The sequence below is a fragment of the Schistocerca cancellata genome, chromosome 8 (assembly GCF_023864275.1).
Source record: "Schistocerca cancellata isolate TAMUIC-IGC-003103 chromosome 8, iqSchCanc2.1, whole genome shotgun sequence".
Classification (NCBI taxonomy): domain Eukaryota; kingdom Metazoa; phylum Arthropoda; class Insecta; order Orthoptera; family Acrididae; genus Schistocerca; species Schistocerca cancellata.
Window position 1 is genome coordinate 82632557 of NC_064633.1, and position 14992 is coordinate 82647548.

General features: G+C 41.7%; 1 protein-coding gene across 1 annotated transcript in view; it reads left to right on the forward strand.

Annotated features, from left to right (window-relative positions):
* Positions 1 to 14992, forward strand: part of LOC126095126 (myrosinase 1-like) — a 242830-nt gene that overhangs the window by 164527 nt on the left and 63311 nt on the right. The window contains exon 9 of the mRNA XM_049909834.1: positions 13508 to 13659. Within this exon, the coding sequence (XP_049765791.1) occupies positions 13508 to 13659 (152 nt within the window). The remainder of the gene's footprint in view (positions 1 to 13507; positions 13660 to 14992) is intronic.

Sequence of the window (14992 nt, forward strand, 5' to 3'; positions counted from 1 at the left end):
CTGACATAAACGCCAATTTTAAGTTTCGAAGGGCGTGGATCGACCATTTTTATTTTATTATACGCCTCCGCTGGCTGCATTTTAATTGTCCTGTGTTTCGTGTGATTATATTGCTTTACGAATCCTTGTACAGTATTAATCAATTTGTTGGAGCCCTGAGCAGTAAATTTTCTGAACATAAGACTCTTGAGAGTTCTGCTGAAACGTTCAGCTACGGAGCTTTCATATTTGAAAAAGTGGACTAATGATTAATTCTGAGATGTTGCATTAACTTTTTGAAACTAGTATTGTAGAATTATTTTCCAAGATCAGTTTGTAAGTGTACTCGAACCCGCCTGCTTTCTGTGTAATTTTTTTTAGCGCGTTTGCAACTGCAACACCGCCTTTAGTCTTCAGAGCAGCAACCCATGCGTATTTGGAATAAACACCAACCACTGTTAATAAATATGTATATCCACAATTCCATTTCGAATATGCAATCATGTCAATTAAGTATGCTTGATGGAGGTTGCCAAATCCTTTTGTGATAACTGCCCACATAGGACACGTTCAACAGGCAGGACGATGAAGCTCATCAGCAATCGCAGCTTGCATCTCTCTTTAACTTGATGCTTATTGAAAACATCTGGCCAAGCCTAGTTCAACGCCATTGGCTACTCAACAAAATAGGACCACTACTGTTGCTAATAACGTCTCTACTCAGGTATTAGGGGAAATGGAATTAATGATGGACGACAAAATGAAAGAATCGCAAAGGCAATTACAATCTGTTCGGGAGGAAAACAAAGAAATGTGGTAGGAAAGCAAACAAATTCAGGAGAAAATCAAAACTAAATTGAACACGTTAACAGATACTGTCAATAATTTGCGATCCGAGCTTACTGAGATGTTCGGTGAAAAACATGATCAGCTCAGAGAGGTGTGTAAAGTCAAACGCGAAGAAATCGAAACGGAAACCCAAGAATTTCGGACCCTCGTTGACAAAAAAAAAAAAAAAAAAAAAAAAAAAAAAAAAAAAAAATTCAAGCAAATAACTGAACTGATTAGTAAAGCTGTTGAGAAAACACAGGCGCAAAATGATGAGATCATTAAAATCAATAACACAAGCAAGAAGGACAAAAATTGATGAGTATAATGGTTAACGGCGTACGGATGTAGTGCAACGAATTGAACAATGAAGTAGAAAAAATCCGTAACATAACTACTGGCAGTGACGAAAAGTCAGTCGCATTTAGTAAAGAGAATTTGCGTAACGAAATTAATGCTGTGAGTTCAGAACTCACTTAAATCACAAATTTAATTGGAATATCTACAACTAGTGACAGAAGACTACTAGTGGTCCACAGCAATAAGGGGCAAACGATACGAAAATTGTCAAGAAAAAAATTGGTGATATGAAAACGTGCTTATTTTTCGTAAGTCAAGTTAAAGTGCCACCTCCAGCATGTGACTAGATGAGAAGAAACGCCGATTCCAAGAACTATCCCACTGAAGATGCATTAAAGAATAATGCAAGACACGTCTAAAGGAAATAAAATACACTGAAGCAAGAAAAGACAGTTTTTGTTTATAAAACGAATATCTCTTTGCAATGTTCGCTCGAAAACTCGTTGAAACGGATCTGCGTTCACTGATAACAGAAATTCCTGTCAATTTTAGAGCTTCATAGGCACGTTGAACAGCCCGCGTTGATATACCAACAAATCCATCTGTACATTGAGCAAATAGTACAGGCAAAAAAGGAGATATTCCATAGGTCAACATTAGCGCGGTCGTGTTATTCATGAATTTTGGCTTATACAGATTTCATTACTGATTATAAACTTTGCTTATATCTTCATAAAAAATGAGTGACTAAGAATGTAAAAATTGGCCGATTCACTTTCTTTCTTGGTTAAAACTACTTCAAATCATTTCAAAATGATTTCATTGGTCTTATCAGTCCTCCACAGACGTTCGTTAATACACTTCCGAATTTTCTTCTAATAAATTTTTAAATTTTGTAACACATCTTTCACTCGTGGTATATAAAGGAAACGTTGTGAACCGCGTTTCTTGTATTATTCGTAAGTGATCGACCGTAATATGTAGCAAAACTTTTGACCGTAATCAAATGTTGGCTAATAATTCAAATACTATTATCAACTTGGCTAATAGAGCAGACTTTCCAGTTCCGCAAACATAGTCATGGATATAGACTAACTGATTTAAAATATCACAACATTTCGTACGTTTAGAATAAAATATTCTTTCTTTCTTTAAAATTACAATTATTAAATCTCAGCCTAACTGCTCACCTCTGCCTCCCTCGTTGACATGCAATAAACAAAATAAACACTAGTATGTAATTTGATTTACTAATTCGACCTTAGTACACTGAAGGCATTATTTATAAATGACACGAACTCACCTAACGTCACTCAGCTCTCCACGAACTTAGTTCGCCGTAACGCTTGTGACACTACAAAAAATGATTCAAATGGCTCTGAGCACTATGTGACTTAACTGCTGAGGTCATCAGTCCCCTAGAACTTACAACTACTTAAACCTAACTGACCTAAGGACATCACACACATCCACGCCCGAGGCAGGATTCGAAACTGCGACCGTAGCGGTCGCGCGATTCCAGACTGTAGCGCCTAGAACAGCTTGGCCACTCCGTCCGGCTGTCACACTACACTCTCCCTCTCATTAGCTACCAATACGTTCTCTTCTGCCTGCATCATTTTTCTGGTTTATTCATTTCAGATGTCGTCTAATCTTCAGACTCCAGTACTTCGTCTGTGCTAATACATTTCCATGGATAGCAATTGACGCTTTTCTCCCTTTTTTATTTTTCAAACTTCTGCCTCATACACGGACACACTTTCTACTTTTGTGTTGTATATAACCTTTCTAGTTTTCTTTGTGATGTTATTACTCTCAGGGAACGAGTTCAATTGCCGGGCGTTGTGGCCGAGCGGTTCTAGGCAATACAGTCTGGAACCGAGCGACCGCTACGCTCGCAGGTTCGAATCCTGCCTCGGGTATGGATGTATGTGATGTCCTTAGGTTGTTAGGTTTAAGTAGTGCTACGTTCTAGGGGACTGATGACCTCAGATGTTAAGTCCCATAGTGCTCAGAGCCATTTGAAACATCTTAACCGAGTTCAACTGTTAAATAACACGTTTCGCTTGTCTAATCTTATTTTTAATCTCTTCTATATTCTTTTTATTCACAGATACATTTACACCTAGATATCTAAAAGAAAAACAACAGTAAGTGCTGAAATTCCTAGGTTTTAAATCATGCTGTTCATGACAACCCACTATTGTTTACTTATTTTTTTTGTGTTTACTTTTAAACCTCACTTATCCTGTGTTTCAAACAGATTCATCCACATTTAGCTTCAGTTGGCACTATCTTTGGCAGTTATCACCTATTCACCAGCAAATAGGAGAAAGTATAGTTTATCTTCTACCAATGACATTTGCGTCAACCTACAATTTATTGCTACTTATGTAGAATATTTCTTCCATATTAATTTTGAGCAAGGAGGCAGTGGACAGCCCTTTTGAAGCCCTTTGCTATTTTGTAACAGTTAACATATTGACCTGTTTCACAGGTATGGTGTTTCCAGTTTATAAGGCCCTCGTAAATTAATATTGCGTATTTATACAAAATCCAACAGCCTTGCTGCAGTGGTGTCGTGTACATAGTTCCGCGTAGTCAGCGCGTACACAACTTTCCCACTAGAGCGCGCCCTGCTAAGCACAACAGCACGGGCGCAGCGCTCGTCCGTCTCCGCACTACGAGATGGCGGTGCCTTAGAGACGGACCAAATTCTGCTTTCGCCGATCCGCGTATTAATATGTAACGCAGCCAATGAGACTGCTGCTAACGTAGAACATTTTCTCCTCGCGAATCACACTCGCACAGTGATACCTGAACACGTGAGGTATTATAACGAGTGTACAGACCTCTGATCAGTCAGTCTGCATTTGTCTGCACCAGTCTGTACCAGTCTGCATTTGTCTGTACCAGTCGTTAGTCAAGTTTCAGTCTGTGCCTAATAAGATTATCATATTCTTGTACATAGCCATGAAGATAAATGAATAGACACTTTGTCAAGTATCAGAGATATGTGAGAATAAGATTAACGTACCAAGGCCAAAGAAACTTCAGATTGTCAATTGTAAACAGCATCCAGAATCAAGTTACGTAATGTCTATGCTTTTTATTATTTTAATAAATGTGTGTGAAAATTAATCGAGTTCCGTTTAAAGTTTGTCACCGTCAGTCTGCTACTCTAAGCGTGCAAGTGGCATTTCTATCGTCTGACCTAACGGCAGAAGATAAACACGCCACGATAGGACCACGAGACGTATTGCTGACTTGCCGCTCTAACGAAGTACGAGAGTGCCTACTTCGTTAGAGTGACAAGTCAAATAATCTGACGGTGTGTGTACCGAAGGTCTTAGAGTATGCACACCACAAGTGGCAATACCGGCTCCAATAAAATCACTGAAATTGAACGCTGTAGGGTTTGTCTAGCAGACCGCCTCGGTCTGGCGAGCGCTGTTGGCAGTTGGGGCCCACTCGGCCTTTGTGAGGCCAACTGAGGAGCTGCCCGACTGAGAAGTAGCGGCTGCGGTCACCAAAACTGACAGAGGCCAGCAGAACGGCGTGCTGACCGCGTGCCCCTCTTCTTCCGCATCCTGTGACTCCTACTGGACGAGGGTGATACGGCGGTCGTGCGGCACCGTTGGACCTTCCGAGGCTTGTTCGCACAGAGTTTAGATTTTATTTATTGAAATAAAATTATTTGTCACGCTCAGCTACAACTTATTAATCAGACTTTAATATTACTTGATACTGTACCATGTTGTTTGTTGTATAACGTTGTACTCTCAGCTGTGGAGTACCCCCTTACTTAACAGTTTGCCACAGAACCAGCTTCACATGTGACTAGTAACTACTGCTCATTCTTGTGCTGACTGTGAAGGATATACTGTACTGTCTTTCTTAAAGTAGGGTAAGAAATAACTCTTGTATCATTACGAAACACCATTGATAATGTTATTACTATTCCTAGCATCAGAGTAGCGGATTCATGAGCGTTTATACGTGTTTTCACAAAACTGACCATGGAAATAAAGTGTGTATGAAGTGGATGACATTGCGATGGCATAATCCTTCGAAGAGGACCCACAAAATTTCTGTATGCATCGATGCGAACGGCGGACTTGACGTATGCAGGAAGTCTTCACACTTCATCTACAGCGGAATAAAACACCTTTGAGAAAGCCTATTGGAATTTGGTCGTTGGCCAATTGCAAATCGCCGAGTAATCTCATTAAAACTGTCTTCTGATGAACCCACTTCCATTTGTGACGGTGTCACTAACAGTCGTAATGATAGGACTAACTCACCATCTAGAAAAGTTAAAACGACCTGTGGTGAAATTAAAAGCAACGGTGGTAACATTAAGAGTGCAATGGGAATTCCACTGTTAATCGCAGAGGAGAGGGCGGATAGGTGGAAAGAGGACACTCAAGTCCTCTATGAGGGGTAAGACTTGTCTGATGTGATAGAACAACAAACAGGAGTCGATGCAGAAGAGATAGAGGATCCAGTCTTAGAATTTAGAAGAGCTTTGGAAGACTTAAGATCAAATATGGCAGATGGGACAGATAACGTTCCACCAGAATTTCTAAAATGATTTGGAGAAGGGTCAACAAAACGACTGTTCGCTTTGATGTGTAGAATGTTTGAGTCTGGCGACATTAAATCTGACTTTCGGAGGAATGTCATTCACCCAATTCTGACGCCTGAAACAGCTGACAAGTGCGGAAATTACCGCACAATCAGCTTCACAGCTCATGCATCCAAGTTTCTGACAAGAATAATACATAGAAGAAGGAAATTGAGGAGGTGTTAGATGACGATCAGTTTGGCTTCAGGAAAGGTGAAATGAAATGGCGTGTGACGAGGGCCTCCCGTCGCGTAGACCGCTCGCCTGGTGCAGGTCTTTCGATTTGACGCCATTTCGCCGACTTGCGCGTCGATGGGGATGAAGTGATGACGATTAGGACAACACAACACCCAGTCCCTGAGCGGAGAAAATCTCCTACCCCCGCCGGTAGCTGAGTGGTCAGCGCGACAGACTGTCAATCCTAAGGGCCCGGGTTCGATTCGGGAAAGGTAAAAGTACCAGAGAGGCAGTTCTGGCGTTGCGGTTGATAATGGAAGCTACGCTAAAGAAAAATCAAGACACGTTCCTTGGATTTGTCGGACTGGAAAATGCGTTCGACAATGCCAAATGGTGCAAGATGTTCGAAATCCTGAGAAGAATAAGGGTAAGGTGTGGGGAAAAACGAGTAATGTACAATATGTTCAAGAACCAAGGGGGAATAATAAGAGTGAAAAACCAGGAACGAAATACATGGACTAAAAACGGTGCAAGACAGGGATGTAGTATTTCGCTCCTGCTGTTCAATTTATGCATCGAAAAAGCAATAGCGAAAATAAAAGATACGTTGAAGAGCGGGATTAAAATCCAAGATGAAAGGATCTCAGTGTTAAGATTCGTAGACAACATTACTATCCTCAGTGAAAGTGAAGAAAAATTACAGGACACGTTGAACGAAACGAACAGTCTAATGGGTAAAGAATGTGGATTGCCAGGAAATCGAAGAAAGGCGAAAGTAATGAGAAGCAACAGAAATTTGAACAGCGAGAAGCTTAACTTCAGAATCGGTGATAACGAATTAGATGAAGTTAAGGAATTCTGCTATCTAGGCAGAAAAATAACCCATGACAGACGGATCAAAAAGGACATCAGAACCAGACTAGCACTGGCAAAAAGGGCGTTCCTGTCACGAGAAGTCTACTAGTATCAAACATATACCTCAATTTGAGAAACGAATTTCTGAGAACGTACACGTGGAGCACAGCATTGAATGGTGGTGAAAATGAGCTAAGGGAAAACCGGAACAGAAGAGAATGAAGCATTTGAGATGAGGTCCTACAGACGTATGTTGAAAATTAGGTGGACTGATAAGTTAAGGAATGAGGACGTTCTGTGTAGAATAAGAGAGGAAAGGAGTGTGTGGAAAACACTGTCAAGAAGAAGGGACAGGAGGCTAGGACTATTGTTAAGGCACCAGGGAAAAACTTCCATGGTACTAGACGGAGCTGTAGAGCGGAAAAACTGTAGGGGAAGACAGAGATTGAAACACACCCAACAAATAATTGATTACAAGTGCTACTCTGAGATGAAGAACTTGTCACAGGAGAGAAATTCGTTGAGGACAACATCAAACCAGTCAGAAGACAGATGACTCAAAAAAAAAAAAAAAAATCTTACATCGCTGGGAGTGGGGCGAAGAAAACCCACATGACATTTCAGAGACAGATTTTAAAGAATGGTTCTCTGTAAATGACTGATGTGATTTGATAGACAACCGGTTAACTGAGCAAATTGAGTTACGTCGTCGTCTTGTAGGTCCCCTTCTCTAAACTTCCCTCATTACTAGAAGAGGTTTCTTTGGCTATAAGGATGGCCATCGAAAGACAACTTTTAGTGCCCCATCTCGGCTGTTTTTGACAAGTATTCACTTTACATCTTGCACGATAATTTGGGCCTTATATGCCATTTTAAAGCGCAGTCTACGAAGAAACAAAGCGAAGGTGCGTGAAGTATAGTTTTAGCTTGCTGACGTACAAAAATGATGTTTCACAATGGACAGATTAAAATAATTGTACTTACATGTATGAATGTGTTGAACAATTATATAGGATGAGTCAAAAAGAACTTTACAAATTTGGAATGATATAGATTTATTGAGCAATTTACAGAATCGTTAGATGTGTTATTTTGTAGCAAAGAACCTAAAATTTCATATAAAACTTTCAAGCGTCATTTTGGTTTGATGCGACTAGCATTTGTGATGTGGTAAACATCCCACCGGTAATCAATTTCTTCTCACATTCGATGCAGCTTATTGGGCGTAACTTGTGAAGTGGCAGCATAGATTCAGTTTTTCAGGTCAACTAATTTGTTTGGTAGGGGAGAAAGATACACACGTTCTTTAACGATACCCCGAGAAAGAAATCCAGTGGTGTCAAGTCTGGGAAGCGAAGTGGCCGTCCAACTGTCATTTCACGGCCAATCCACCGGCGTGGGAAACGATTGTCGAGGAAACATTAAACTTCCGTGAGAAAATGATGTGGTGCACCATCTTACCGGCAGTGAACCAGCCCATCTCAGTCATCGATTTGTGGAATTAAAAAGATTCCAAGCATATCCAGATACACTATACCAGTTACAGTTTACTCCATGAAGGAAAAAGCACAATAAACTCTCAATTTGCTAAGAGCACAAAACATATTAACTTTGGAGCTGTTATTAACATGTTCGAGGGTTGCATATGAATTTTCGCTGCCCTATATTTACGCTGAACAGTTGTTGCAGGGTTACTTTCATGAAACCAAAATACACAGTGAGTACGCTCCGCACAAGTGAAAGTAGCCGTTTTAACTGCGCACTATGCTGGCGCTGATGGTGGGGGAATGGAGCGCAGACGCCCTACGCGAATCAAACTTGAGGCTGTTTACTGCAAAATGACACGACTACCGATTCTATAAGTTAGCTCAATACATTTCTGTAACATTCTACATTTGTAAAGTCCTTTTTGACTCACGCTGTACTGTTACTGAACGGAGGATGTAGCCAGCCAGGAAGCGAGCACATATCGCGCAAGCCTTAGAATGAAAACCGGAAAATTTATCACGTGCAGTAACAATCAGTTCCATTCCTAATGCCACGTTTTAGGACACCATATGAGTTCCCTTTCGTTGTCTGAAGCCAACTGTAAGTTCTGCCCACGCTGAAAACAGTTACGAGAAAGGTACAGCAATATGAATCAGTTTGTCCATAAATCGACGCATGAGTTAGAGACGTAACGTACTATATGCTATTAGAAGCATATTAAAAGATAGAAATCGTAAAAAAAAGAAACGAAATCTAGAGAACAGCGTGCCAAGACATGAAATGAGTCTGCAGAATACGGTGAAATCCATTCAAAGGGAGGAGGAAGTCTTTATTACATTTTTGATGTAAAATAATGAGAAACATAATCTGCCATATGGTACATAATTAGTAACATACCTGTGAATACATAACTACATATACGTGACAATGTTTATTTTAGCTACCAAGCGACATTCTGAAGATAGTTTACATACAGAGTCTGAAGAGTTGTTGTAATACATGACTCGCCATGTGGCACATAAAAATAATTTTCTTGTCGCTTTTTCTTTACATATCGTTACATTTCCATTTTGATTACATATAGAGGCCTATAACATGGTTTTAGTTACGAAGATAGCTATCACTGCACACAGTTAGCCTTCTGGTTTTAATTCTAACAGTTGCACTCTATGTGTTCACATTCTGATCCGCTATGCCTGCTGTTTAATGACGGGGTAGTTATACGTCACATCGACACCAGTAAGAACAATTTTAGCCTTTCCGTTGTAAAATATTAGTTTTGTATGTCAGTAAGCCAACTTATACCTTTTGTATCTTTGCTGTATTTGTTTCCAGATGCAAAGTGATTGGTAAGGCCGAAATTGGCCATTCGCGCAAGATATAATAAAGTGAATACTTGTCGAAAATAGTCGAGGTGCAAAACTTCAAGATGTCTTTTAACAAATATGCGGCTGTGATACCCTCCATGTTCTAGTTGTCAGGTGACACACCTTGTAAACAGCCATTACGTGAAACATGGATCAGGAAGGGTCACGTTTCTTAAACACCAAGGTCCCCGGACGTTACCCCTTTAGATATTTGTTTGTTAGGATGGTTGAAAGGCGAGGAGAACAAAGTAAACACAAACTAAAAATAGCTCGTTCGGATTATGAATAGTGCTGCTCTCGTAAAAGAACGCGACGACGGCCACACGTTCGGATTATGAATAGTGCTGCTCTCGTAAAAGAACGCGACGACGACCACAGAAAAGCTACACACTGTGTCAAGGGAATTCGAAAGTACACTGAAATCGTGGGTGGAATTTATGAAAAACAACTTCGAACTTAATCATTTCTTTTTTTAACACATTCTGTGAGTATCTATTTGTTGTACATTCCGACAGCAGTATCCGGATACCGAGTAATACTGTACACATGCTATATGGGATATTTTGTTCAAATTAGTCTCTAATGACACATAAAATGTTTACTATGCCTCTTGAAACACCCTCTATAGAGGTAGAAGAACAAAGGGAGAAAGTCAAAATAACCCTTGTTGCCACTAAGAAAAAAAAAAAGAATTTACATAGATGATAAATGTCGACCTCCACATACAGAAAATAAGAAAAATGAAGAAAATTTTTAAAAATATCGTATTCTAAGAAAAAGGCCAGTTCAAATACGTTTGGCCATAGTCAACAGTAGACTAAGCAAGCAAATTTTAGGAGTATGACCAAGGCAAACAGAGGGCTTAGAAAAAAAAAAAACATTACATAAATGGATTTAACAGAACACATGACATAAAATAAAATTATGTTTAGAGCTTCGATATAAAATTTGAAGGTTTGCATAAGGACAGAAAAAAGTTCAGATTACAGGGGAAAAAAGTGAAATGGTAAGGAGCTACTTTTTTTATCTGAACACAGCTATAGGAAATGGATAGTGGGAAAACGGATGTCGATTTGTAATAGGTACGGGATCCGGTATCAGAATTTGACAAGCCTTTGGAAGACGTGCTCCACAATAAAGCACAAGCAACAGATAATTTTTTTTTCGGAATTTCTAAAATCATTGCGGAGACTGGTAACCAAGCAGTTAGTCTAGTCAATTTGCAGAATCTATGAGGTCTAGACATACTGTCGGATTTTCGGAAGAATATCATTCATACGATTTTGAATATAGCAAAGGCAGGCAAACGCAGATCGCGTAATCAGCTTAATTGTTTGTGCATAGGGTGAGGATCGAAGAAGAAATGACGGAAGTGAAAAGAAAGGTTCAGGAGCGGTACTGAAATTAAGATTGGAAGTATATAAATGCTAAAATGTTACGCCTATAGTAACTTAACGACACCGGAAGTAGTTTGGGCTATGACCCATTTTCTTTAGCTCGAATTTGAAATAACCGTTTTCGATCGCTTTCGTTGTGAACAAATGTGATACACACTGCGACCTGAGTTTCTCCATATGCAGGATTAATCACAAAATTCTCAGCTGCCTTAATAAGACGGTCTTGTGTCACAATTGTTTACGTCATACGGCGCGCATTGGGATCATCGGTAAGCCTGAAAAACTGTAAAAGATGCAGTGTTACGTCCTTTGCGTGTTGGCACCATTTTCAGGCTCCTCTTTCTGATTTACTACGCACAAGCAGAACACCGTAACGGCGGCCGCATCTCCTAGCACTTAACCCTAGGCAAAGCGCATAATAGGAGGAAAAAGGAACTTCGAAGATCTTTCCGAAAACGTAAAGTTTTTAAAATTGGCGTTTTGCGAATGGCATGTGGTCGGGGACGATCGCAGTGTACTGAGGGCTGTCCATTATGGTTACGAAGTTTATTTAAAAAGAATGTTCACAGTTCTGTGTATCCACTCCTGGAATGTCTTGACATTCGAACTGATAAATACCAGGATATTGTGTTTGTCTACTTCAAAGCTGTCCAGTTTCTTTCGTATCAAGTTATCTGATCTGTGGGCTATTTCTGTCATTTTTTGTGTACTATCAGTCCTTTCAATCGTGTGGTGGGTGTGTACCATCTGTTTGTTGTTGTTGATGCTCTATGACTATGTTCTGTGTGACTGTGTTTGGATGTTGATGATATTGTTTGTTATCGTATTTTTCTTGTCTCTTTAACCTCAAAAAGAGTAGAATATAGACTGATGAGCCAAAACGTTATGATCACTGTGCACAGCGAGGCAGGATGCCATCTGGTGGAGTTAGCGGTCACTTGACTCTGTGAGGAACGAATGTCAAACCATTCTAGCGCTGATACGAGTCGGAAATGGGGAAATCCACTGGGATATGCAACTTTGACATAGAGCAGATTGTTATGACCCGGCGCCGGATAATGAGCATCTCGGAAACATCGAAGCTGGTCGACTGTTGGCGTAGTGCCGTAAAAGTGGTTTAAATGGCTCTGAGCACTATGGGACTTAACTTGTAAGGTCATCAGTCCCCTAGAACTTAGAACTACTTAAACCTAACTAACCTAAGGACATCACACACATCCATGCCCGAGGCAGGATTCGAACCTGCGACCGTAGCGGTCGCGCGGTTCCAGCGCCTGTAGCCGCTTGGCCGCCCCGGGCGGCGTGGTGCCGTTGTGAACAGCTATGCAGAGTGGCCGAAGGACTGTAACGCCACAAGTAGACAACACGGTGCTAGGCGTCCACGTGTCTTCAGATAATATGGAGGCCAGCGCTTTCCCTTATGTAGCGCAACATAGGCGGCGATTTGTGAAAGAGAATGCAGTGCTGGTGTAGGAACACATGTTTCCAGAGCACATCGTTCAACGTACATTGCTGAACATACGGTACAGCAGCGGACGATTCCTACGTTTCCGCATGTTGGCTCAACGACATCGTTCATTACAACTGCAGTTGTCACGGGATCATCGAGATTGGACTGTGGATCAGTCGAAACGTAAGGCATAGGTGAACCATGTTCCTTGTTGCGCCACATCGACAATCAAGACCGGATAAGCCGTCATCCAGACAAATGGCTGCTCGAAACATTGACCATGCCACGGGTGCAGGCCACTGGGTGTAGTGGAAGCTGTGGAGGACATTCATCTGGGCTTCCATCGGTCCAGTGGTAGTAATCGAAGACACCATTACAGGTGTGGACTACAACATCGTCGCGGACTATCCATCCCTTCACACTTCCAAGACGGCGATGGCATCTCACATCAGACTGTCCATCTTACTAGTTCAGAACCGTTTGGTAGTGAATTCAGATTGATGCCTTGGCCAGCAAATTTGGCTGATCTGTAACCGATGGAAAAAAAAAATGTTCAAATGTGTGTGAAATCTTATGGGACTTAACTGCTAAGGTCATCAGTCCCTAAGCTTACACACTACTCAACCTAAATTATCCTAAGGACAAACACACACACCCATGCCAGAAGGAGGACTCGAACCGCCGCCGGGACCAGCCGCTCAGTCCAGGACTGCAGCCCTTCAGGCCGCTCGGCTAATCCCGCGCGGCAATGGAAAACATTTGGGACGCTGTAGGGCGCCTGATCCGCGTATGCAAGCCACAGGCCATTACGGTATTCGAGTGACCTCTGCAGAGACACCCGCCGCCATCTATCTTCTGAAACCTACGGAAGACTTGCCGAATCCTTGACACAGAATCGCTACTGTACGGCATTCCCGAGCTGTGCCAAACTCCTTTAAGCGGGTGGTCATAATGTTTTGGCTTACCAGTGCATGTAGGCCTAGTGGGCTGGTACAATGGCCAGTATTGCGAGCTTAACGTAAGGTCTGCGGTGTGCCAGGTACGGCCGACTTCCTGTCGCTGAACCACTACACGACGTGGATGGTGTCCGCCGGCGAGAGCGGCAGCGTGCCGTCCAAGGTGCGCGACTCGGGGGCCGTGACGTCACCCGCCACCGACTTCCCGCTCTCTCTGGGGTCCACGTGGCTCAGGGTAAGCGCCTCACCCAGCCATCGCTGCATCACTGCTAATCTACACCTGCGTGACTGCTCTGAAATTCACTCTCAAGTGCCTGACAGACGGTTCATCGAACCGCCTGCAGACTATTTCTCTATCGTTGCATTCTCTAAGAGCGTGTGGGAAAAATGAACACTTCCGTACGAGCCCCGATTTCTATTATTTTATTATGATGATCATTCCCTCCTATTTAGAACGGGTTCCATGTAATACTTTCGTATTTCATTTGACGCGCTTGCTTTTCTAAGGTGTACCCCCTATACCTGCAGTCTCTAAACTACGACACGCGGCCTGCGGTTCTCAGCCTTATTTTACGATGATACACTTCTAACAACTAGCTGTAGAATCTAAATATGTCAATTAACGTATTTTTGTTGCTCAGTAACAAACAAAAGTACTTACGTAGATTAATATTTGAAGATATGTTCAATTTTAACTCACGTTGATGAATTCGGCTGTAAGCTAAGAAAAGTTTAACGCTTACGTCAAAAGCAGAGTGGTATGTAGCGCGGCCGCTGCGAGGTTAATAGACGTGCGAGGATTAATACTGGGCGACTCAAAAAGAAGGAACAGAATTCAAATATTTATTGCTTCCGAGCAACAAAAGCTATAAACACATTTCCAACATTCCAGGAAAGAGAAAATTTAAAATTTTTATGCATTCAATGTGAGCACCATGTATTCAGGACAAATATCAAAACGGTGGTTGATTTCCTGCCACACAAGAAGCAGCTGGTCTTTCGTTATCGAATTCACAGTTCAACAATGCGATGTCACAGACTATCAGAAGTGTCAGGCCCAATGGGGGGGGGGGGAGGGGGGGATAAAAACGCTTTGTTTTACGTAACCCCACGGATAAAAGTCAGAAGGTGTGAGATCTGGAGACGTCGGAGGTCACCGGCGATGAAGTTCACCTTCTGCTCCTCCTCTTCCAATCCAAAGTTCCGACGTTACCTGGTTGACACCACACCAGGACGTTGCATTTAAAGAGGAGGAGCCGATGACCTCCGAGGTCTCCAGATATCACACCTTCTGCTTTTATCCGTGGGGTTACCGTGTTTACCGCATTTTATCCCCTCTATGCGTTACACTCTCGAAAGTCTGCGACATGGCATCGTTGAAGCAGTGAATTAGAGAACGAGAAGCCAGTTGTGTGGCAGGAAATGAGCCACCGTTTTGATATTTGTCGTGCAACAAATGGTACTCACACTGAATTCATAACAATTTCAACTTTTCTCTTTCCAGGAACGTTGGAATAGTATTTCTATCATTTGTAGTTTGAAAGCAATAAATGTTTGAAATCTGTTTC